At 45.0% G+C, this 26,186-nt stretch overlaps 1 protein-coding gene across 1 annotated transcript in view; it reads right to left on the bottom strand.

The window, feature by feature from the left end:
• The window catches only part of ASXL3 (ASXL transcriptional regulator 3), a 285,614-nt gene extending 261,508 nt beyond the window's left edge, over positions 1-24,106 (bottom strand). Inside the window, exon 1 of the mRNA XM_069220097.1 lies at positions 23,878-24,106. Coding sequence (XP_069076198.1) covers positions 23,878-23,931 — 54 coding nt within the window. The 5' untranslated portion in view covers positions 23,932-24,106. The remainder of the gene's footprint in view (positions 1-23,877) is intronic.
• Between the last annotated feature and the right edge of the window lie 2,080 nt (positions 24,107-26,186).

Genomic DNA, 26,186 nt, shown 5'->3' with positions numbered 1-26,186 from the left:
GCTCTTTGATGATGCCGAAGAGCTCTTTGCTGTTGTGAGCGTTGGTGTCTATGCAGCTTTTGTAGTAGGTTATTTTGGTGGTGAGGTTCAGCTGGTGATGTTTGCGGATGGCAGTCTTGAGGGCGATGTGGTTGGATTCGGTAGGTTCATGGTGCCAGGTTTTCTCTATTCTTCTGCATTCTTGTTTGGAGGCCTGTAGTTCGGGGGTGAACCAGCTTGCCTTGGTTCTGTACTGGATGTCTGAGGGTTGTTTGAGTGGTGCGAGGGTGTTGGCGCAGTCGTCTATCCATTGATGCAGGTTGGGGTCCAGGATCCTTGAAGGTGGGGCCTGGACGAGGGTGGAGACCTGCTGTTCTGATGAGATTTTGCTCCAGTAGCAGCGGGGGGTTGTGTAGGGCGGTGGTGAGTGATGGGCTTCTGGAAGGAAAAATGGATGCAGCGATGGTCGGTCTAGTGGAGTTCGGTGGTGTGGCTGAAGGGGACATGGCTGCTGGCTGAGAAGATGGGGTTGAGTGTGTGGCCTGCAGTGTGAATGGGCAAAGTGACGAGTTGCTTAGGGCCGAGGTTGCCGAGCAGGATGGTGGTGTTGATATTGTTGTTGTTTTCTAAGTGAAAATTCAGGTCGCTGAGGAGGATGTAGTCTGTTGAGGCGAGGGCTTGGGCGCTGATGATGTCGGCGATGGCGTCGCAGAAGTGAGGTTGGGGGCCCGGGGGTCTGTAGACCGGTGTTCCTCTGAGGGTGGTGTTGGCGTTGATGTGAATTTTGAAATGGAGGTGCTCGGCTGGGTTGAGGGTGTCGTGGGTGCTGGTTGAGACTCTGATGGTGGTTTTGTGGACTATGGCGATTCCTCCTCCTGGTTTGTTGATGCGGTCTCTTCTTGTGATTTTGTAGCCTTCAGGGATGACTATGGCTATGTCTGGTTCCGAGGCAGAGTTCATCCAGGTTTCGGTGAGGAAAGCAACGTCAGGTGATGATGAGGTCAGTAGGTCCCAAAGTTCGATTGCGTGTTTGTGGACGGAGCGGGTGTTGAGGAGAATGCAGCTGAGGTGGTTGTCGGCGGGTCTGTTGCGGTGCTTGGTAGTTAGGGTGCAGGTGAAGCTGCAGGCTCTGCAGGAGAAGGGTCCCTTGGTGTGCTTCGGAGTGGACTGGAAGCAGACGGAGGAGCGTCCTGGATTGAGGGCATGGAGGTCACTGGCTGTGTAGCAGCGTCTGGTGGTGCGGGGGCCCAGTGGGCCAGGGGGACTAGCGCTGAGCACGGTCCAGGCGCAGACTGGCTTGCCTGTGGCGCACCTCTGGCATGCCAGCGGCGCAGACGCGCAGCGGCCACCATAAAGAAGAGGTGGGAGGGAGGAGCAGCTGGGAGGCGGGCGGGAAGAGCAAATCGGGGCGCAAGGGGGGCGGGCCGCAGGGACGCAGCAGCAGGAGGCAGAAACAGAAAACGGAGCGCATGGGGCACAGGGTACAAAGGGGCAAAAAAATGGCACAGAAGAGGTACAAGCAAGAAAAAAAGGCACAATTAAGTAAAAAGCACTGAAAGTAAGACACAATACTAGGAACGCTTACCAGAGCAGCCCACTAGACACCAGGGATGAGGCACATGCGGGTGCCTGCGGGTGGTGGAGGGCCTCGAACACGCGACAGCAGCGTGGGCGGGATGAAGGACATGGGCACAACTTGGTGGAGCTGCGCGCAAGCTCTAGACCCTAAAAGCAGGTCAGAGGTCACTCAGTGCGACGCGCAGCAGCCGCCACTAAGAAGGGGAGGTGGGAGGGAGGAGCAGAAGGGAGGCAGGTAGGAAGAGCGAGTGGGGGCGCGAAGGGGGCGGGGCCACAGGGACGCAGCGGCGGGAGGCAGAAACGGCTCAGGAGAGCCGAAAACAGAGAGCAAGGGGCGCGGGGCACAAAGGGGCAAAAAAATGGCACAGAAGAGGTACAAGCAAGGAAAAAAGGCACAATAAAGTAAAAAGCACAGAAAATAAGGCACAATACTAGGAACGCTTACCAGAGCAGCCCACTAGACACCGGGGATGAGGCGCAGGTGCCTGTGGGTGCTGGAGGGCCTCGAACACGGGAAAGCAGCATGGGCGGGGTGGAGGACACGGGCAAGACTTGGTGGAGCTGCGCGTGTGGGGAGCGAGCTCTAGACCCTAAAAGCAGGTCAGAGATCACTCCAAACAACAATGGACTGCATATGCCTGTGTTGATAAATATTTATAATCTGATTATGTGTATACTCTCAATATGTACAGTTCTTTAAGAAATATGTATTGTTACTATTTCATAATAAATTATACACATGCTCTTTAAGCCTGTTTAACAAATGTATATTTACTCACAGTAAAATGTATATATGTGTGTGTGTATATGTATATACATATATACGTGTATATTATTCTATGCTAAACATGTTCATATGTCATTGCATGGCTCCTAGATAAGCTGTTATATGAGATACTTTTTAATCCCTGCTTCCTTTAAAATCACAAGGAGCAAATGTTATCCTAACTATCTAACAGCAAGCATTTTGCTATTGAAAAGTTGAGGAAAGATAAATGAATGTTAAAAAAGTGCACGTACTAATTAGCATCAAATATTACAAATCTTGAAAGTCTGTGTTTATAAAATACAACTTTGCTTCTCATATTATACCGATTATTATATTCCTTCACATATATTCCCTTACAATGTATCTACATATCTATTTATTATTATAGTCCTACTCTACTAGAGAAAAAGAAAACAATAAGAAAATAAATACAATAAAATTTACTCTCATAAGCTTTACTGTCTCCCCATTACTCTATGTCTCTATCAATCTAACCTCCATCCCTACTGACTCATCCCAAACCCATTCAACTACTTAGATCTCCAAAATAACCCTGCCTAAGCTCTTCTCTACTGTATCTAGTTCACCCCAAGCCACAGTTTACAACTATGATCTCCCAAACAACCCTACTAAATTCTCCCTCATTTACCTCACCATTGACTCATCCAAAACCCCTTCTGCTATTGTGATCTCCCTAACCCCTTTCCACAGACTCTTCCCTCCTCCATCTCTCCTTTACTCAGGGGTGTGGAATTTAATAAAATATCTACTTGTCCATTGGACAGGTTGCTTCTTAAATCTACTTGTCCTGTAAAAAAAAAAAAGAAAACTTGCCCCTTTGGTGCAATGTAGTGCGGTGACAAATTATGGCAGCAACCTCATTATGCTAGAGCTCTGATAATAGCCTTTCTGATCATGCCATGGCTAATACTATAGTGGGGCTTGAAAACTTGCAATTTCTATCCATACTATAGCAATTTCCTTATTTTGCTACCTTTCCGCAGATCTATGTACCAGGGCTGGAGGAAGCAGTAAGCAATAGTTCCAAGGCTGGAATGCCTTTGAGTCCGCAAACCTACTAACTTGCATGTTTTAAGGATGTGCACTAGCTTGTCCCTCATCTTTTTCCCATACTGAGAAAGGTTGGAAATTTACTCCTGACAATGGTAGAAGTTCTCCCACGATTGCGGAAAAAGTGGTTGGAGTCCACATGAACGTGTGAATGCTCAATAGATTTTCGCATGAGCAAATCTACATATGCGTATTTGCTCGTGCTATAATACAGTTCACCACATTTTTTAGGAGTATCATTTCCTGGTCTACTTCTGTAAGTTCTTGTGAATTCACAAAAGCCACTAATTCAAAGACTATTGTCAATGCTGTCAACAAACTCACACATCCTCCGCTCAAATTAACTCATACTAATACTGTACTCATATTTCCCTATACTAATCCACCACAAATTCCTCTTGGGTTCTGAAGTAGCGTGCTAATCGCCTAAAAGCGTTTTGATGCCTCCTCAGAGGTAGTAAGCGCTATATAAATATAATTACAATATAGGAGACTACAATAAGACATGTCCCATAGACAGTGTTTTTGTGGTAAATCAAAGGAAAAATAAAATGCACATTTTACACACAGATATAAAATCTATGTAGCTCAAAAGTTTAGTAATAAAAAAGCGATCCCAGATTTATGGCACTTTTGTTCATATTTCTATGTATATTCAGCAATGCTTATTTTTCACTTAGCATATCTGCATTTATCCATAGTTACTTTAAGTTTTAAGTTGTGCCTGCGTTATCACCATACGCATTCAACCAATAAACTAATCTATACGTATTATTAAAGATATGGCCTGACAATTACGGCTGCTGGACAGCACAAAGTGTCACTTACATGAACAGATTTTTAAATTAAGCACTGGAATTCGGTTGGTAAAGGCCCACAGTTATGGAATAGGTTTAATTACATAGACTACAAATGATAATTGTTTTAGGAATTGTGTAATCTAAGACTATAAAAGAGAAATGCACACAAATTACTTAGAGTGTAGGGGACCACTATTAACAAATATTGCAAATGAGACAGCTGTGCCCTCCCAAAAATGCTCTAAGTTGATTGGTTCCTAGTTAGTCGGTATTTATTCAAGAGATTCGTAGGTATTACCAAAGACAAGCCTCATTACAGTTTCAACCCTGCACCTTCTTCTCATAACAGCTGCATGTCATGATCAGAGTTCTAATAATAATTAAAATGTTCACCTAGCTCAAAGAATGTGCCTATGCCGAGAGACACTCGGCTGGAGAAGACAGCTTAGAATCACTCACTTTTCTGTGCAGATGTCTGAATATCGACATGAAAATGTTTCGTATCGCTGCTGCTGCAAGTAGTTCCTGGAATAAACTGGTTTCTGAAAACGTTTGTTTCTAGGAGTTTGTATTACATACTTAAAATGTTCAGAGCCTGTAAACATTGTGTAGGTCGGACATCCTTCACTCTTGGAAAATAGGAGCCTGTTCAATGGTACTTATTTTAAAACAAGTTTTAAAAAAACATTGATAGCAGTAATTTATGCAGGGAAACATGTTTATAAACAAAACACATGTGTTTTGATGCAACTTCTGACAAGCAGAAGCGAGAAAAACTATAAAGAAACAAATAGTCTAAACAGCAACTCAACTCATTCAGCGCCCACTGGAGCAATAATCTATTTATTCGAAATAGCATTCTGCACACCTAAAAAAAAAAAATCTAACATTTCAGTTAAAAAAAAAAAGCCTTTGAAGGCTAATAAAATGTTATTATTACAAAACTGAGGCGACAATAAGCAACAGAAAGGTAAGGTAGCTTAAGTAAACCGATGTGGGAGATATCACTCATTAAAAAGTTTATCCCCTTTAAAATATATAATATTGTGATTATTGACTAAAATCCCACAGCCTGCCCACACATTTTTTTTAAAAACAGATGGTGCCATATCTATCTTAACATCCCAATGCTCTCCTACTTCAGCCTGCACCATAGGAAAGCCTATGCTTGGAGCCATTTGGCTTCACCCAGATCAATAACTACCTGGGAGTGCTCCACTCTCCCCTGTTAGATAATTTTACTTAGATAAATGTCTTGCTGGCTAAATATAGTAGTGAGGATTTATGGTGTGAATAGGTCAGGGAAATGAAGAATTAAGACCGGTTTTTTTTAGCAATTGCATTTTCATATGTCCGTTAATGGTGATTTTTTTTAATGTGCTGCAGGAGTCAAGACATATTCCGGTAGCATTTATGGAAATAAATACTGAACGCAGGTCTGTGCCTCAATCGCCCCAAGATACTATATCACATCACATTCTGTCCTGTCATCAAGAGCCATCTTTTGAAGGGAGATACTTGTACTACATCAACAAGGCCCTAGTTCAACCTAGGACCATGTCTTACCAATTACAAACATATGCATCAGTCAGTCAACAACTAACATTTTTTAAGCTAATTAATCAGTCCAAGATAAACTGAAAACTGGCAAAGTCACTAAGTTTGTATTTAATAATTTCGGGCCTTTAACAGGCTTTTTCCATGCTGCTGGCCTAAAAATATTACGAGAGACCGCCTCTCCTTAAAGTGTTTTCCTAGCGCTTGTTGAAAGCTTGTCCTATTTTTAGTTCAGATGGATTATGCATGGCTTGCTAAAGTGTTTTTGGAGTAACGTATATCAGCTGATTTGTTAAAACCACAATTATACTTGATTAGTTTCTATTACCTGTGAGTAACCACTTGCACAATTTAAAGCCAACATTTAAAAAAACGGAGACAGATACATACAGCAAATTCATGTAATGTAGTCTTCACCATAAAGCAAATTCATGTAATGTAGTCTTCACCATAAAGGTATAATACGCAAAAACTACTTACATGGTGAAAGACTAAGAGATAAAGGTAAGGGGTCAGACTGCCCTCGATTTTGGTCTACATGACTTGCAGTTCAAGGAAGTCAGAAATCATGCATGTGTGCCACACAAGCATATCCTAAGGTCAATAACCATAAGAAGTATTTAAATCAATGAATCAATTTGGTTTCTAAAAAAAAAAAAAAAAAAAACTCACAGATTAACATTAATAGCAACATAAACGCACACTAATTTCCTCAGGAGTTAAATACGCTTTCTACAGATAAAACTGTGTCATCTGCTATGCTAAGCTGCTACAAAGCAAACAATATCTTTCATCCTGAGTTAGGGTTGACTGCCAGTCCGGCACTATGATTTTAGTTAGCAACAAAAGCTAGTAAACGTGATGGCAATGAGGATCTTTTCAACCCCTCTATAAAATTTAAATGTCATCTTGACTTCATCATCCAGAAACAGCGGCAGAAAATATGATGCATGGGACACAATGTCAAAGTAGCAGAGAAGGCAGGTGTTATATCACCATCAGTCAACCCAGCTGGATGACATCTGAACACAATTGCCTGCAAATGGAGTTTGCTGTTATCACAATCATCTATGCCTGTAGACCTCATACTTTATTTCTAACATTACCCGAAACCAGGGGTCTTCAAAATGGGGGGGACGGGTCCCCCTCGGGGGGCCTCAAGTGATCCCAGGGGTGGCGCCAGGCTCTGGCCAAAAGAAGCATTACACAGATAACAGTGTTTTGTTTTAAGCAGAAACATGTTACTGCACTAATAAAAAGGTAACATTACTTAACTCCAATGTTTAAATACGTCTAGACATATTTAAACATTGCCATCTTTATAAAATAACTGGGGGGAGGGGGCAATGATTTTTATTTTTCAACTGGGGGGCACAGCATTAAAAAGTTTGGAGACCACTGCCCCAAACCATGGTACACATGGCTTGTGGGAAATTATTTTCAAGATATTAAACTGACAAAAACAGCAAACCTTTAGGCTGCTGTGTCTTCGGAATCTATTTAACTCACATTTTACACACAAAAAAATTGAGACAATGAATCACAGAAGCAAAAACATTCAAAAGCACTTGCACGTCAACAGCAAGGTCACAGTAAAGGGCCCAGGACACAGAAGCATTTGTTGCCCGGAAACAACACAAACTGATGTAAGAAAGGAAATTAGAGCCTCTTCATTAAAAACGAGCAGGGACTAGACTGTAACAATGCTTCTTATTTTTTATTCAAATGCTGCAAGCAGCTATTTCTCCCACATTTACCCAGGCCAAACGGATTGCAAATAAATGTAATAGCCAACATATATCTGTTATATATGAGATTCTGATGACGTATTCACCAGAAATACATTGAAATACCCCCCAAAATTAACAAGGTTCATGGGCTTGAGAGCCAGCACACAACCTTCACAGAATGATCACTTACAATAAAATGCTTTACTGCCACCACTCATATCAGAATTCGTGTCAGTGGCTATTGCCATGGCAACACAACATCATGAAAAAACCGTGGTGCTATTGGTATGCTAACATGCTAGTACCATAAGGTATCCTAAAAGCTAGAATCCAACGAACACTCCATCAAAGAATAACTGCAATGCAATAGGAAATGTGAAAATTACCATAGCAACCATCTGAGGAAAGTATGTAATAAATAGGAATAGGCATCAGGACTGACATGCAAACTGACAGGGAAGAGTCACAATCTTTAGCTATATATTGGCATGCTATTGCTGCTTGCTAATATACGTCCAAGGGATTTAAAAGTAATCTGAAGGTGTCAATCTGCCAGAAGCGAGCGTGTTGTTTTATGATTCACTTTAGACAACAATTTACAAGTCACGCCTGTGAGGGATGCAGTTACTTTTTCTACACTGTCATTTTATGGAACAGTAATTGCTCTGCAAACATTCAAAACAAGCTTCACAGAGAGACGCATGTGTCAGTGCCATTTGCAAGAACTTATTCCTGCATATAGTGATCTTGAGAAAGCAACTAAGGAAGTCCAAGTTGGAATAGAAAATTCACTCAAACCATTCTTCGAAAATAAGAGAGCAATTGCTGAAGATGGATACACACATTGAATTCCACACAAGGGGGACTTTGGCCTCTGTTAACAAGTTTTGGAACTAAACGAGAATTATTGTATCCATTTCTTGCAAGATGATCTCATATCACTCTACTGGTTAAGTCACCACTATAAGCGGGCATATAATTAATTAAGGTTCTTAACCACATTCCTGGCCTCAAAAAATGATTCAACCATCCAATACTTGATTTATTTAGGTTGAATGTAGTGGCAAACCTAACCCCCTTGCACATACACTAGTGTACAGGGAGTGCAGAATTATTAGGCAAATTAGTATTTTGACCCCATCATCCTCTTTATGCATGTTGTCTTACTCCAAGCTGTATAGGCTCGAAAGCCTACTACCAATTAAGCATATTAGGTGATGTGCATCTCTGTAATGAGAAGGGGTGTGGTCTAATGACATCAACACCCTGTATCAGGTGTGCATAATTATTAGGCAACTTCCTTTCCTTTGGCAAAATGGGTCAAAAGAAGGACTTGACAGGCTCAGAAAAGTCAAAAATAGTGAGATATCTTGCAGAGGGATGCAGCACTCTTAAAATTGCAAAGCTTCTGAAGCGTGATCATCGAACAATCAAGCGTTTCATTCAAAATAGTCAACAGGGTCGCAAGAAGCGTGTGGAAAAACCAAGGCGCAAAATAACTGCCCATGAACTGAGAAAAGTCAAGCGTGCAGCTGCCACGATGCCACTTGCCACCAGTTTGGCCATATTTCAGAGCTGCAACATCACTGGAGTGCCCAAAAGCACAAGGTGTGCAATACTCAGAGACATGGCCAAGGTAAGAAAGGCTGAAAGACGACCACCACTGAACAAGACACACAAGCTGAAACGTCAAGACTGGGCCAAGAAATATCTCAAGACTGATTTTTCTAAGGTTTTATGGACTGATGAAATGAGAGTGAGTCTTGATGGGCCAGATGGATGGGCCCGTGGCTGGATTGGTAAAGGGCAGAGAGCTCCAGTCCGACTCAGACGCCAGCAAGGTGGAGGTGGAGTACTGGTTTGGGCTGGTATCATCAAAGATGAGCTTGTGGGGCCTTTTCGGGTTGAGGATGGAGTCAAGCTCAACTCCCAGTCCTACTGCCAGTTCCTGGAAGACACCTTCTTCAAGCAGTGGTACAGGAAGAAGTCTGCATCCTTCAAGAAAAACATGATTTTCATGCAGGACAATGCTCCATCACACGCGTCCAAGTACTCCACAGCGTGGCTGGCAAGAAAGAGTATAAAAGAAGGAAATCTAATGACATGGCCTCCTTGTTCACCTGATCTGAACCCCATTGAGAACCTGTGGTCCATCATCAAATGTGAGATTTACAAGGAGGGAAAACAGTACACCTCTCTGAACAGTGTCTGGGAGGCTGTGGTTGCTGCTGCACGCAATGTTGATGGTGAACAGATCAAAACACTGACAGAATCCATGGATGGCAGGCTTTTGAGTGTCCTTGCAAAGAAAGGTGGCTATATTGGTCACTGATTTGTTTTTGTTTTGTTTTTGAATGTCAGAAATGTATATTTGTGAATGTTGAGATGTTATATTGGTTTCACTGGTAATGATAAATAATTGAAATGGGTATATATTTTTTTTTGTTAAGTTGCCTAATAATTATGCACAGTGATAGTCACCTGCACACACAGATATCCCCCTAACCTAGCTAAAACTAAAAACAAACTAAAAACTACTTCCAAAAATATTCAGTTTTGATATTAATGAGTTTTTTGGGTTCATTGAGAACATGGTTGTTGTTCAATAATAAAATTAATCCTCAAAAATACAACTTGCCTAATAATTCTGCACTCCCTGTAGTTTTTGCAAAGATATAAAATATCACTTACAACAAGGTTATATGTGCTAAGCTCATGCTGCCTAGAGACTACATCTGACAAAATGTGACAGTCCCATACACTAAGTAGAAGGATTGTGAAGGCATCTATGTACAATGTCAACTGAATTTACTAATCCACCCATTTTATAGTCAACTATTTATGAAGTCTTTAAGAATGTTACAATTTAGTAACATCCCCGAATTTCAACTAGGTTATTTAGTTTCTAGGGACTTACAACTGTTCTGTAAACTAGCCATTTGCTTTTCTTCTTCTTCTATCAATAATTTCATTATATTGAACTTGACCTGTACGAGGTGCAACACACCAACAGGGAAAATTACAGGCAAACTCAATCACATTCATCATTCTAATACCTTCAAAAAAATCAAAATATTGAAAGCAGATTTTCTAGCAGTGAGATATATGCCACTGAGTGAAGACATTCTGCTGATCTTGAACCTCTGCCGATTAATGGGACTAAAGATTTGTTTTGGTGCCCGGACAATGGGCTCTATGACGCAGAACATGGGGAGGTGGAGATGGATTGATCTCAGGGTTCTGAGAGGCATATTTTAGTATCCTTTATATGAGCAGAGTAAACGCAAGAGACACAAAGAAATCTGTGGATATTAATGAAACAAGGTATCCTGGGCATGCTTAACAGAAGTGACCTTAACCCCCTCATGGAGGAATGACTGGCTCCCATTCCCCAAAATAACTGCTTGCATTCAGTCTAGTCAGAGTCCCTCTACAGGTGGTAAAGTGGAACCATACCAAGGGTATTGATGCAAGGATGAGTTATTAGATATCCCTGAAATCAGTGACCTGGCAATCACAGCTGGCAATCACAGCTAAGAATGAAGGTTTGCAGATCAACTGTGATAACCTAGCTCAATGGGTGCAGATGGCTAACTGGGCTAGTGGGGACCCCAAAATAATAATCGACCCCACTATTCATTGTATTATTAATCTCTCTTATGGCTGGATATTTTGTTTTGCACCTCGGAGTAGTTTGTGATTTAGGGGCCTTGTTTGAAAAAAAAATTCAGTAGGCCTACCAGTCATTTAGTTATATGCAGGGACCCTGGAATTATGTGTCAAAAAGGACCAAACTATGTGGCAGGGTTGACCAATTAATGTGGCAAAAAAATCTGACTTCAAACATGGATTTTGATTGATATTCAAACACTAATCTGTGAAAGCTATTCAGGGTTTAACCTCTTCGCTGCCAGGCCTATTCCCCTCAGGTGCCATGCCCTTTTTTTGGCTGTTTGGGGCAATTCGCGCTAAGGCCCTCATAACATTTTGTCCACATAAGCTACCCACACAAAATTTGCATCCTTTTATCCCCACATTCTAGGGATTCTAGAGGTACCCAGACTTTGTGGGTTCCCCTGAAGGAGACCAAGAAATTAGCCAAAATACAGCGGAAAATTTGTTTTTTTTCAAATGGGAAAAAAGGGCTACAGAAGAAGGGTTGTGTTTTTTCCCCTGAAAATGGCATCAACAAGAGGTTTGCAGTGCTAAAATCACCATCTTCTCAGCCTTCAGGAACAGGCAGACTTGAATCAGAAAATCAAATTTTTCAACACAATGTTGGCATTTTACTGGGACATACCCCATTTTTAGTATTTGTTGTGCTTTCAGCCTCCTTCCAGTTAAGTGACATAGATGGGTGTGAAACTAATGCTGGATCCCAGAAAGTTAAACATTTCTGAAAAGTGGACAGAATTCTGAATTCAGCAAGGGGTTATTTGTGTAGATCCTACAAGGGTTTCCTACAGAAAATAACAGCTGAAATAAAAAAATATTGAAACTGAGGTGAAAAAACAGCCATTTTTCTCCAAGTTTTACTCTAACTTTTTCCTTCAATGTCATATTTTCTAAATCAATAGTCTGCTGGACTCTTCTGGTTGTGGTGATATATAGGGCTTGTAGGTTCATCAGGAAACCTAGGTACCCAGAGCCAATAAATGAGCTGCACCTTGCAATGGGTTTTCATTCTATACCGGATATATAGCAATTCATTTGCTGAAATATAAAGAGTTAAAAATAGGTATCAAGAAAACCTTTATATTTCCAAAATGGGCACAAGATAAGGTGTTGAGAAGCAGTGATTATTTGCACATCTCTGAATTCCGGGGTGCCCATACTAGCATGTGAATTACAGAGCATTTCTCAAATAGACGTCTTTTTTTACACACTGGCTTACATTTGGAAGGAAAAATGTAGAGAAAGACAAGGGGCAATAACACTTGTTTTGCTAATCTGTGTTCCCCCAAGTCTCCTGATAAAAATGGTACCTCACTTGCGTGGGTGGGCCTAATGCTCGCTACAGGAAATGCAACATGGACACATCACATTATACATTGCAATCTGACGTGTTTTTTGCAAAGTGCATAGCTGTAGATTTTGGCCTCTAGCTCAGCCGGCACCTAGGAAAACCTGTGCATTTTTTTAAACTAGACACCTAGGGGAATCCAAGATGGGGCGACTTGTGGTGCTCTCACCAGGGTATGTTACCCGGAATCCCTTGCAAACCTCCAAATATGGCCAAAACACAAAAAACACATTTTCCTCACATTTAGGAGACAGAAAGTTCTGGAATCTGAGAGGAGCCACAAATTTCCTTCCACCCAGCGTTCCCCCAAGTCTCCTGATAAAAATGGTACCTCACTTGTGTGGGTAGGACTAGCACCCGTGAAAGGAAATGCCCCAAAGCACTAGCTGGACACATCAAAATTATCAAATACAAAACTACCTAAATTTTTGGTCCTGGGCTCAGCAGCCATCTAGGGACACCTACCAAACAGACATTTCTAAAAACTAGACACCCGAGGGAGTCCAGGGAGGTGTGACTTGCGTGGATCCCCCAATGTTGTCTTACCCAGAATCCTCAGCAAACCTCAAATTTAGCTAAAAACAAAAGAAAATCAAATTTTCCCCACATTTCTGTGTGGAATCACCGCACCGGGAAAAATTTCCTACCACCCAACATTCCCATCAGTCTCCTGGTAAAAAAGATGCCTCACTTGTGTAGGTGGGCCAAGTTCCTGTGACAGGGAAGAGACAAAAACATGTCGAAATTGAGGGGGAAACCAAAGCGGGTCCAAAAGGACAGTTTGAAAGAAAAACATTTTTAGGCTGACAAGTGCAGCAGAATTTTTATCGGTATAGATGAGACAATGCTGGGTGGTAGGGATTTTGTGGATTCCTGCAGATTCTGGAAGGTTCCATCAAAAAAAAGGGGGAGAATGTGTGATTTCCAGCAAAGTTGGAGGTTTGCAGTACATTGTGGGTGAGAAAATGGTGCGGGGTGCATGTGAAGCACACCACCTGGATTCACCAAGATGTTTAGTTTTCAGATGTGTCTAGGTCTTGTGGATTTTTCTACATGACAGTGTCCCAAAGTCCAAAAAGTGCAGCACTCACCATTCCAAGTGGGACAATTTTGAGAGTTAGCCAAGCGCTCATGGCCCAAATGTAAAACCAAAACCCAAAATAATCAAATGTCCTCTTGCTTGCCGTGGAATAAGATGTTTAGTGTGCAGGGGGGGGGGAGCTAAAAGACTGTTGCCCCCTTCAGTTATGGTGGGGGCATAACCAGACCCATACTGGTTGGTAGCCACCACCCCACTACTTTTTTTATTTTTTATTCCCTGGCATCTAGTAGACTTTCTGCCCACTCGGGGTGTGGATCGGGGGTAATTGTCCCATCTGCCCACTAGTGGGCAGAACAGCTTTGGCCCCACTTATATGAGGGGGGGGGGGTATGGCCACACCCCAACCCTCTTATTTTGGAAAAAAATCTTCCCTGGTGGGCTTTCTGCCCCCTCAGGGGCAGATGCGCCTTCCAAAAATAGGCCAATCTGCCCCCAAGGGGGGCAGATATGGCCAACAGTAATGTGTCCCCATGGGGAGCGCATATATGGCCAACAGTAATGTGCCCCATGGAGAGTGACCCCTGCCCAAGAGTCTGCCCCCCCCCCCAAACAAAACACACACACCAATCCCTGTGCCTAAGAGGTTTCTGCCCAACCCCTCCCCCCAGGGGCAGATTGACCTAATAGAAATAGGCCGATCTTCCCCCAAGGGGAGCAGAAATGGCCTAAAATAAATTTGTTCCCCCTTCCCCGGGGAGCGACCCTTGCCTAAGGGGTCGCTCCCCTTGCGTGAAACTGGCGTAAAAAAAATCCCTGATGCCTAGTGGTTTCTGCCCCCCCCTCACACCCGGGGCAGATCGCCCTAATTATAATAGGCTGATCTGCCCCCAGAGGGGGCAGAAAAGGCCTAAATATATTTCCACCCCTTGGGGAGCAGCACTGGCCAAAAGGGCCGCTCCCCTCATTCAATAATATATATATTTTTTTTAAATCCCTGGTGTCTAGTGGTTTCTGCCCCCCTTGGAGGCATATTGGCCTAATAAAAATAGGCCGATCTGCCCCCAAGGGGGGAGGTAGAAATGGCCTAAAAGTAATTTGCCCCCCCCCCCCGGGGAGCAGCCCTTGACCAAGGAGCTGCTTCCCTCATGTCAATTACCTGAAAAAAAGAAATCCCTGGTGTCTAGTGGCCATTTCTGCTGCCCGAACACATAGCGATCGGGCAGCAGAAATGCTGAGAAAGACATCAAATGAAAGGAAAGGCCTTTCCTTTCCTTTGATGCCTTTCTCGGCCCCTCCACGTGATCGGAGGAGAAATGAAAAAGCATTTCTCCTCCGATCTGCGCTGGGGGCAGGCCTCAGATGAGGTCAGCGCGCAATCGAGCGCTGACGTCATCAGATACCACAATGGGTGGGGGGTGGAAGGGGAAGCTAATACCCTTGCAGTGGGGGTGCCAAGGTGAGGCTCTTGGGGGGGGAGCGCGAGCCAGTCCAAGGACGTAACAGTTACGTCTTTGGCGCCTCAGCACCGCAGCCAAGGACGTAACCGTTACATCCTTGGCTGCCAAAGGGTTAATGGACTTTGATCAAATGTAGCCAAAGCTACTGATAAATATGAATCTTCTGTTCCCTGCGGAGAGTGATTTATAACCTTTCCGAGCAACAGCAATTATAAATATGTACATACTGAAAGAAAATCATTTTGCTATGATCAAAAAATTAAATCTGTGAAACTAGCCAGTCATGTTTAAAGAGATATTCTAGCCTCACTCTGACCCTATACACTATTTGTGACTTAACACACAACAGTGCTTCATAAAAGGCATACTGCACACCAATTTTAGACTATGCGTTGACTTGCCCAACCACAGTCATGTCGATTTAAAATCCACTACCAATAATTCAAGTCTCACTACCAGCCCTTACAGACAGATCTGCCTTAAAAAGGTTAATAAGCGTGGAAAAATACTGTCTAAAGAATAAGAGACCTTAACGACTACATAGTTGCCAAAAAGAGTGAATAAAATGGCTTGCTTCTGCAATCAAAAACTTCGAGAAATTACTACTGTGTCACAGTTACAACTCATATGTAAAACAAGCTCATAAAAATAGCAAAAATCATATTCCCAAGCACTGAAGAAAGGCTGGAGAAAACTGCAGGTGAAAAAAAATGAAAAATCCAAACTAAATCAGACTGAAATCTCTTTTATGCTGGAAGGAAATGAATTGTGGTGTGTGGAGAACGTGGTTGTAATTTAGTTTTCGGCTACTTGCTACCAGAAGGGTCTAGCAGCAACCTGACATAAGAGCCAACGTTGTCGCGTCAGGCTAACATATTGGAGTGCTCATGTAGCTGTGTAAGAAAAATAAAGGAAGGCCTCAGCCTGTAACACAGCTAGATGGCCACTGTTTTGACTCTGCTGGAACAAGTTTGCAGTGAGGTACAGCTACTCACGTCTGGAGAATGCACACAATGTATACAAGTTGAACCTCATATCAGAGCCAGTTCAGCGAGAGCGACCATCAACACCTGACAGCCATAGTACAAGTTAGATGACTATGCAGAGCAGATGGGACTGGTATAATTCTTCTTTATGACATAATGACAACTCAGAAATTATTTTGACAAGCTGGTTGCATTCACTGTCTGTACCACAATTGAAGTGGTCTGGATTTCAATTATTTTAAATTTCTTACTACGAAAAACATTATATTTTACATCAATAGTTCTCAGTCTGGAAGGAGGCTGTACCTAATAAACTCAGCAGCTTGGTAATGCAGGCAGCTCCCACTAGCCATTGACTGGACAATCTGAACTCGATCTGAGCACAATTTTTGGTTATTAATATTATTGTGGAAAACAGAGAAAAGAAAAATTCTCACTGCCCAATAATAGTTTCACTATGAAGCACAATGCAGTAAATCAACAAGTTTTATTAATTATAGAAATAAAATAGTACATACTGCAATTTTTTTCATCACATACATATGACCTAATTCTCAGGTTTACTGTTACACTCTGGTACACCTTTTCCAGGTCAGCGTTCTAATGACGCTACATTCAGTGCATGATTTTCACAAACCTATAAAAACAAACATTTGCAAAGCCAACAGAGGTCTAGCATCAATGACCTATTGGCTTTGCCAATGGTTTTTGAATATGATGTGAAGTTTTCATCAAGGGGAAAATGTTTTTGGTTTTTTTTTTAAATAGTGCGATGGCGTATGTGCGTGCATGTACATGCATACATCCTGACACTATGACAGTCTAGCAAGGTAACATGCGTGTGAATACAGCATGATACGACTGCCATTTTTATCTTTTATTTTCCATTCCAAGATGAAAGATGCATTTTTTAGTTACCACCCCAAGTTGTATTTCAACACATGTGATGAAAGTAAATTTGACAAATGCAGTTTTCCTCCCCCACTTAGGAAAATTTCGATAGGTCAAGCCTGCCTATATATACAGAGGAAAAGTGCAGGTGATGCAGCATTTGCCTCAAAACTTATGATCCTGATTCCAATGCAAACAGTTTTTTGCAGAGGGACAAGAATTGCCCAGGCCACTCTCAAGGTTGTATCAACTTATGGTAACACATATCTTATCATCCAAACCAATCTACAAAAATATATCACAAAGAGAAAAACAACATTTAAAATTTCCAGATGACTAATTTGCTTTGGTTAAAAATAACCTAACTAGAATTGGGATATACACATATATATTATTTAAATGCAATACCTAAAAAAAATCAATAGTAACATGGTACCTACATGTATCAACCTGTAAAGGACACAAAATACGTGCTATCACATATATGGTCTACTAACGGAGCAACTTGCATCATGACACATTTCCAATCCTGAATAAGCATTGGAAAAGCCAATAGGTCTCGCCTATTCATGAGCTATTGTCTTTGCCAATATGTTTTAGCCAAGTTGCACACCAGCGTGGCTGCTGTTCAGCATGGCTAAACATGATTGGGTTAAAGGAAAGTAAAATGTCAAAGTGGAGTAGAGTGGAGTGTTATGGAGGGGTAAGAAGTGGCGCAGAATGGCGTAGAGTTGAGTCACATGGAGTAGTGTGTGGTGGAGTGGTGAAGAGCAGAGTGGGGTGGCTTAGAGGGTGTTGCATGGAATGGAGCAGAGTGGTGTAAAGCAGACTAGATTGTCGTAGAATGGAGCAGCATAGAGTGGAATAGTGTAGGAGAGTGGAATGGCACAGAACAGAGGTCTTCAAATTAGGGGGTGGGACTCAAGTGATCCTGGTTTGGGAGGGGGGGGCGGTGAGGGGATGAGTGCCAGGCTCTGGCCAAAAAAAGCATTATGCTGATAACGGGGCTTTGTTTTAAGCTGAAAAATGAGCATCAGTAAACTGCTCTGTAATGGGCCAACACTAACATGTTTTGACATTTATATCCAATCTGGGAGTGTGTTAAAAAAGGAAGGGACTCTATTAATACTCTTCCAAACTCCCATCTTCACTTCTAATAATCACACTCTGAATATTTTTACACATTAGTAAGGCCTGTCTGATCAAAATAGTATATTTAGCATCATGTATTTGATTCATTTTTAAAACAGTAACATAACTTAAATGCTATGTTTAAATTAGTCTACACATATTTAAACATTGCCAATGTAACAGAATAATTGTGCCAGATTCACAGGGGAGGCCTGATATTTTTTCCCAAGGGGAGGGGGGCAAGGCTTTAAAAAGTTTGAAGACTAGCATAGAGTGAAGTTGAGTGGTGTACAGTAGTGTAGTGACGAAGGGTGCATTGGTTTTGTGTAAAGCAGTGTAGAGTGCATTGACCTACAATACAGTGGCATAGAGTGGTGCAGAGTAGAATGTAATGGTGTAGAGTATATTGTTTCAGAGTAGTAGTGAAGTGGGGTGGTTCAGTGTAGAGTGGACTGGTGCAGTGTAGGGTGGCACAGAGGTGTAGAGTGGCAGTGTGCTGTGGCATGCAGTAGTGCAGAATAGAGTAGGGTGTTGACTTCAGTGGCGGACAGTGCCGTCTTGCAAGTATAGTGCTGTAGAGTGCTGTGACACTGTAGAGTGGAGCAGTGTACAATGGTGCCGAGTAGAGTAGCACAGAGTAGAGTGGCCAAGAGAGCAGTCTTGCAGAGTAGAGTGGTGCTGAGAGCAATGGCATAGAGTGGTGCAAAGTACACTGCAGTGGCATAGAGTCCAATGGCAAAGAATAGATTGTCTCAGAGGAGACTGAAGTGGCATAGAGTAGAGTGTCTCAGAGTAGAGTGGTGCAGGAAGAAGTGGTGCAGAGAAGAGGAGAATGGAGCAGACTGCATTGGAGTAGAATAGATCAGAGTGGCATCAAGTGATGCAGAGCGTAGTGGCATAGAGTGCAGTAGAGTGGCATAGATTTGAGTGGTGCAGGGAACAGTGGCATCAAGTCAATTGGTATAGTGGCATAGAGTGCAGTAACAGTGCAAGGGTGTACACTGCATTAGTGCAGAGCAGAGTGGTGCAGAGTAAAGTGCATTTTTTAAAAATAAAGTGGTGTTGAGTGCATTGGCACGAAATGCAATGGTTTAGAGTAGAGCGGCTTAGAGGGCAGTGGCGTAGAGTGGTGCAGAGTAGAGTGGTGCAATGTAGAGTGCAGTGGCATAGAGTGCAGTGGTGTGACTGGTGCAGAGTGGTGTAGTGTGGCATAGAGTGCAGTGGCACAGAGTAGATTATTTCAGAGTGGAGTAGGGTAAAGTGGATTACTGCAGGATAGAATACAGTAGCATAGAGTAGTGGCGTAAAGTGGAGTGGCGCAGAATGGAGTTGAGTGGCAGAGTGCAGTGGCATAGAGTAGATTATTTCAGAGTAGAGTGAGGTGGCGTAGAGTGGAGCAGGGTGGAGTGACGTTAAATAGAGTAGTGGTGTAGAGTGCAGTGGCATAGAGCGCAGTGTTGCAGAGTGGCACAGAGTGGATTGGCATAGAGTGGTGTGGCCTAGACTGGAGAATGGTGCAGTGCCAAAACAGTGCAGTGGTGCGTCGTAGAGTGCACTTGCACTGAGTACATTGATGCAGAGTAGATAGGAATAGGGTGAAGTGGCATACAGTGTTGCACTAGATGCCCAGAGTGCCAAAGCAAGCCCTGAAGGTAGGCCATTGTGGTTTCAGTGGAACATGCTCACCTGTTTCATTGCTGGCAACATACGCATTCACCAGAAAGTATAAAAATTAAGTTTTGACATAGGCAGGATGTTTAAGGCTGTAGTGTAAATAATATAGCTGTTACAGGATCCTGATTATAGTTTTCTGGAAAGCAGTCCTTTATGTTGTCTAGGGTTTAATGGCACAATGCTACTGTACGAGTTTCACATACTGATGTTATTGTTCATTATGTGTAGTTGTGGAGGCTGCACCTTTTAGCTTGCCAATGTGTGTTATTACTTAAAGGGTTTGGTACTCTGACTTGCTGACTGTAAAAAGAAAGATGATTAGACATTCACTAGAGGGTCACATTAATCAGAAGCCAGCAGTGCTTTGATTAAAGAACATCAACATGAATATTTGTTGCACAGATAGTAGGTGCACCTCCTCCCTACAGACCTGTTTTAAGGGTTATGTTACAGCCTTGTAAACTGGAGCACAGGAGGGCCATGAGCAGGATCCCTGGAGAGGGTAATCTGCATTCCTCTTGTTTTGTTATAGGCACTCTCACTTTTTCACAGAAACAAAAGTAAGCAACAAGATCCCTCCGAAGAAGGAGTCGGACAGTTGACTATTGTTTTTAAATACACAGTTAATGTGACAAGATTACTGAAAGTCATATGTCTGAAGGTTACAGTGAACAAGGTTTGGGCAAGGGCAGGGATGAATTCAAGCTGGACAGCCTAAAACAAATACAGCAAGCAAACAGAAAGCAAGGAAATGTGAGTTACAAACTACAAAGCCAAAGGTAAGCAACAGGCAGAATGCATGTCCAGGGAAGCTTTTTGAATGTCCCCAAGATGTTGTTGGCAAACCAGACAGTTGAGCTGACTGGTAGGCCTTGACCTAAAAAGTGAAGCTAAGATATATGGTTGCTACAAAGTATTAAGAGGAGTGGAACACAAATTCTAGAGGTAGCAGAAACAAAAAAACTGATGTGATGATAGAGTACACATCGGTTTCGTACACTATACCATACTTTACTTCACTCTGCAGTGAGTGATGCATTCTTAGACTTATTACAATCCAAGTAAGAAACGCTGAGAGATGCCACAATATGTCCCTTGCACACTGTGCCACATGGGCTCAGACTGTACTTCAGTGACTTTTGTAGTTTTTTTTAATTATTTTGTAGAAATGCTGCAAAGCATTTACAATAGTCTTGGAGCAGGGAGGAGGAATACAAGGCTGTCATTGTGGACATGGGTAAATGTGGCAAAAGATGGGCTGCATTTATTAGACACAATGCAACAGGCCGCTAATGAAAGTTGATAGCACTAGTGCCACAGGGATCAGCAAGCGACATGCAGAAGAGCAATGTGCAGCAGGATGTACATTCAGCAGATGTAGAGTGGGAGACAGACGGCTCCAATCAGCAAGGGAGAGGACTGGAGGCAGCAAACATTAGGATGGGCACTGTTAAGTGGGGTGTTAGGGAGGGAGTTAGGGTGTGGCACTCAGCTGGAGGATTAAGGGACGGCACCATGCAAGTGACCCACAGGGTAGCACCCAGCAAGGAAGGCAGAAAATGCAGTATAAAGATGCACCGGGCAATATACATCAAGACCGCACTGCATGAGGACACAGCGATGGACAGCAAGTGGTAGTGCATGAGGCACAGAGTGATACCCAAAAGGAGGAGCAGGGCTTGGCGCAGCAAAGAGGCACAGGGGCGAGGCGCAGCAAAGAGGCACGGGGGCGAGGCGCAGCAAAGAGGCACGGGGGCGAGGCGCAGCAAAGAGGCACAGGGGCGAGGCGCAGCAAAGAAGCACAGGGGCGAGGCGCAGCAAAGAGGCACAGGGGCGAGGCGCAGCAAAGAGGCACAGGGGCGAGGCGCAGCAAAGAGGCACAGGGGCGAGGTGCAGCAAAGAGGCACAGGGGCGAGGTGCAGCAAAGAGGCACAGGGGCGAGGTGCAGCAAAGAGGCACAGGGGCGAGGCGCAGCAAAGAGGCACAGGGGCGCAGCAAAGAGGCACAGGGGCGCAGCAAAGAGGCACAGGGGCGCAGCAAAGAGGCACAGGGGCGCAGCAAAGAGGCACAGGGGCGCAGCAAAGAGGCACAGGGGCGGGGCGCAGCAAAGAGGCACTGGGGCAAGGCGCAGCAAAGAAGCACAGGGGCAAGGCGCAGCAAAGAAGCACAGGGGCAAGGCGCAGCAAAGAAGCACAGGGGCAAGGCGCAGCAAAGAAGCACAGAGGCAAGGCGCAGCAAAGAAGCACAGGGGCAAGGCGCAGCAAAGAAGCACAGGGGCAAGGCGCAGCAAAGAAGCACAGGGGCAAGGCGCAGCAAAGAGGCACAGGGGCAAGGCGCAGCAAAGAGGAAGAGGCGGGCACAGCAGGGGTGAACTGCAGCAAAGAGGCAGGGGCAAAGCGCAGCAAGGGACGATGTGCAGCAAGGGCATGGCACAGCAAAGAGGCAGTAGGTGAAGAGCAGCAAACAGATGGGGTGAATTACAGCAAAGAGGCAAGGGCAGGGCGCGGCAGGGGCGAAGCGCAGCCAGGGGCAATGCGCATCAAAGAGGCAGTGGGTGAAGAGCAGCAAACAGATGGGGTGAACAGCAGCAAAGAGGTAGGGGGTTAGAGCAGCAAACAGGCACATGACAGGCTCTACTACGAGGTAGAGAGGAGACACTCAGCAAAGCGGCCTAGAGCAATGCATAGTAATAGACATTTGGTGAGGCACTAACGGGGGCCAATGCGTAATGCTTAGATCGGAGGCACTGGGTGACGCACAGATAGAGGGCACTGGGTGATACACAGTTAGGGGGCACTGGGTGATACACAGTTAGGGGGCACTGGGTGATACATAGGTAGGGCGCACAGGGAGAAGTATAGAAAGGTGGCACTGGGGGTTGCATAGAGGGAAGGCACTGGGCAATGCACCGTCGGGAGGCACTGGGTGGTGCACAGACGGGAGGCACTAAGTACACTGATGGGAGGCACTGAATGATACACAAACAGGAGGGACTGAATGATGCACAAACGGGAGGGACTGAGTGATGCACAGACGGGAGGCACTGGGTGATGTACAAATGTGAGGCACTGGGTGATGCACAGATAGGGGGCACTGGGTGATGCACAGATAGGGGGCACCGGGAGATGCACAGATAGGGGGCAAAGGGCGATGCACAGACAGGGGGCACTGGAGGATGCACAGACAGGGGGCACTGGGGGATGCACAGACAGGGGGCACTGGGGGATGCACAGACAGGGGGCACTGGGGGATGCACAGACAGGGGGCACTGGGGGATGCACAGACAGGGGGCACTGGGGGATGCACAGACAGGGGGCACTGGGGGATGCACAGACAGGGGGCACTGGGGGATGCACAGACAGGGGGCACTGGGGGATGCACAGACAGGGGGCACTGGGGGATGCACAGACAGGGGGCACTGGGGGATGCACAGACAGGGGGCACTGGGGGATGCACAGACAGGGGGCACTGGGGGATGCACAGACAGGGGGCACTGGGTGATGCACAGACAGGGGGTACAGGGTGATGCACAGACAGGGGGTACTGGGTGATGTATAGTTTGGGACACTGGGTGATACACACATAGGGGGCACTGGGTGATGCACACATAGGGGGCACTGGGTGATGCACACATAGGGGGCACTGGGTGATGCACACATAGGGGGCACTGGGTGATGCACACATAGGGGGCACTGGGTGATGCACACATAGGGGGCACTGGGTGATGCACACATAGGGGGCACTGGGTGATGCACACATAGGGGGCACTGGGTGATGCACACATAGGGGGCACTGGGTGATGCACACATAGGGGGCACTGGGTGATGCACAGATAGAGGGTACTGGGTGATGCACAGATAGAGGATACTGGGTGATGCACAGATAGAGGATACTGGGTGATGCACAGATAGGGGGTACAGGGTGCTGCACAGATAGGGAACTGAATAACGCACAGATCGGAGGCACTATGTGATGCAGATAACGGATGCACTGGGTGATGCACAATCAATGTAGAGGGTCAGGCACAGTGTATAATAAACGCTGTCCCATAACCTGCAATAACGCCTCTTTTCTGCCCATCACTCTGGGCATTCTAGGATTGGGGGAGGGTCTCGCAAGCACTCTGCGCAGCTTACGTCACACGAGGAGGGGCGCGGGTAGAACAATGCCCGGGCTGCGCTGCACGTACCAGGCGGGCAGCCTCGGCCCAGGTGCGGTCCTTCTTCTTCCTCTTGTCTTTCATGTTTGCATCTCATTGATGGAGCTGGTGGCGTGGATGATCCACGGCTCGCGGAAGCTACTGGGGAACCGGAGTGGGCGGATCAGATTGGGGCCGCAACTCGCGCACAGCAGCAGCTGACAGCTCTCGCCGCTGAGGCTTGGTAGCGACTAGTTCCCATCACAGGAAACGGCCGGGCGACGTCGGTAGGTCACGTGACTTGCACGTACTTTGCCGCTGAGGGCGCTTGCGCGAACGTTTTGTTCTGGTCTCCGCCCACCAGAATTAAGACACAATCCTATTGGTCCAGAGCTGCTCGGACAGGTAGCCGCAGTGTCCCATTGATGCGAAGCGTTAGTAGAAGCCAAGCCCGTGCTGCAAAAGAGAAAAGGATAGTAAGAGGAAACAAAAGCTGTGTATTCTTTCGTTAAAAAAAAATCGCAAAAGTGATAACAGCATCGTAATTGAGAGAGCTGGGGGTGAGGGAGTTCACCTTGGCTCAAAAGAGACTTTTTTTTCTTTCTTGTGCATGGACTGGGGTGTTTTAATTGGACAAACCCAATACTATTAGAACATACAACATACTGTGTATTTGACGAAGTTTATAGACTACTTGCACATAACTTTGAAGGAGGGGTTGTAGGAGGCTGGCCTGGCTTGTAGTGGGTACCAAGGGGTACTTACACTCTGTACCAGGTCCAGTTATCCCTTATTAGTGTAGAAGAGGTGTTTCTAGCAGCTTAGGCTGATAGAAGGTAGCTATAGCAGAGCAGCTTAGGCTGAACTAGGAGACATGCAATGCTCCTACTATACCACTGGTGTCATATGCACAATATCATAAGAAAACACAATACACAGATATACTAAAAATAAAGGTACTTTATTTTTATGACAATATGCCAAAAGTATCTCAGTGAGTACCCTCAGTATGAAGATGCCAAATATACACAAGATATATGTACACAATACCAAAAATATGCAGTGTTAGCAAAAGGAAGTAATGCAAGCAATGTAAAGTTACAGCAGATTGCAATAGGAGCACATAGGTATAGGGGCAACACAAACCATATACTCCAAAAGTGGAATGCAAACCACGAATGGACCCCAAACCTATGTGAGCTTGTAGAGGGTCGTTGGGACTGTAAGAAAACAGTGAGGGTTAGAAAAATAGCCCTCCCCAAGACCCTGAAAAGTAGGTGTAAAGTGCACCTATAACCCCCAGAGAGCACAGAAGTCGTGATAGGGGGTTTCTGCAAGGAAGACCAACACCAGCAAAGCAACCAAAATGGATTTCCGGACCTGAGTACCTGTGGAACAAGGGGACAAAGTCCAAGAGTCGCGACAATGTCGAGAGTGGGCACATGCCCAGGAAATGCCAGCTGAGGGTTCAAAGAAGCTGCCACCGGATGGTAGAAGCTGTGGATTCTGCAAGAATGAAGAGAGCTAGAAACTTCCCCTTTGGAGGATGGATGTCCCACGTCGTGAAGAAGCATGCAGAGGTGTTCCCACGCAGAAAGACCGCAAACAAGCCTTGCTAGCTGCAAGGGTCGTGGTTAGAGTTTTTGGATGCTGCTGTGGCCCACGAGGGACCAGGATTTCGCCACTTGGCTGAGGAGACAGAGGGGGCGCCCAGCAAGTCAGGGAGCCCTCACAGAAGCAAGCAGCACCTGCAGAAGTACCGGAACAGGCACTTAGAAGAGGAGTGAACCGGAGTCCACCCAAAGTCAGAAAAGGGAGTCCCACGACGCCGGAGGACAACTCAGAAGGTTGTGCACTGCAGGTTAGAGTGTCGGGAACCCAGGCATGGCTGTGCACGAAGGAAATCCTGGAAGAGTGCACAGGAGCCGGAGCAGCTGCAAATCACACGGTACCCAGCAATGCAGTCTAGCGAGGGGAGGCAAGGACTTACCTCCACCAAACTTGGACTGAAGAGTTGCTGGACTGTGGTAGTCACTTGGACAGAGTTGCTGAGTTCCAGGGACCACGCTAGTCGTGCTGAGAGGGGACCCAGAAGACCGGTGATGCAGCCTTTTGTTGCCTGCGGTTGCAGGGGGAGGATTCCGTCGTCCCACGGGAGATTTCTTCAGCGCTCCTGGTGCAGAAAGGAGGCAGGCTACTCCCAGAGCATGCACCACCAGGAAACAGTCGAGAAGGCGGCAGGATCTGCTATACAAGGTTGCAATAGTCATCTTTGCTACTTTGTTTCGGTTTTGCAGGCGTCCTGAGCAGTCAGCGGTCGATCCTTTGGCAGAAGATGAAGAGAGAGATGCAGAGGAACT

The sequence above is a fragment of the Pleurodeles waltl genome, chromosome 2_2, assembly GCF_031143425.1.
Source record: "Pleurodeles waltl isolate 20211129_DDA chromosome 2_2, aPleWal1.hap1.20221129, whole genome shotgun sequence".
NCBI classification, from domain to species: domain Eukaryota; kingdom Metazoa; phylum Chordata; class Amphibia; order Caudata; family Salamandridae; genus Pleurodeles; species Pleurodeles waltl.
This window is presented reverse-complemented; position numbering and strand designations above follow the sequence as displayed.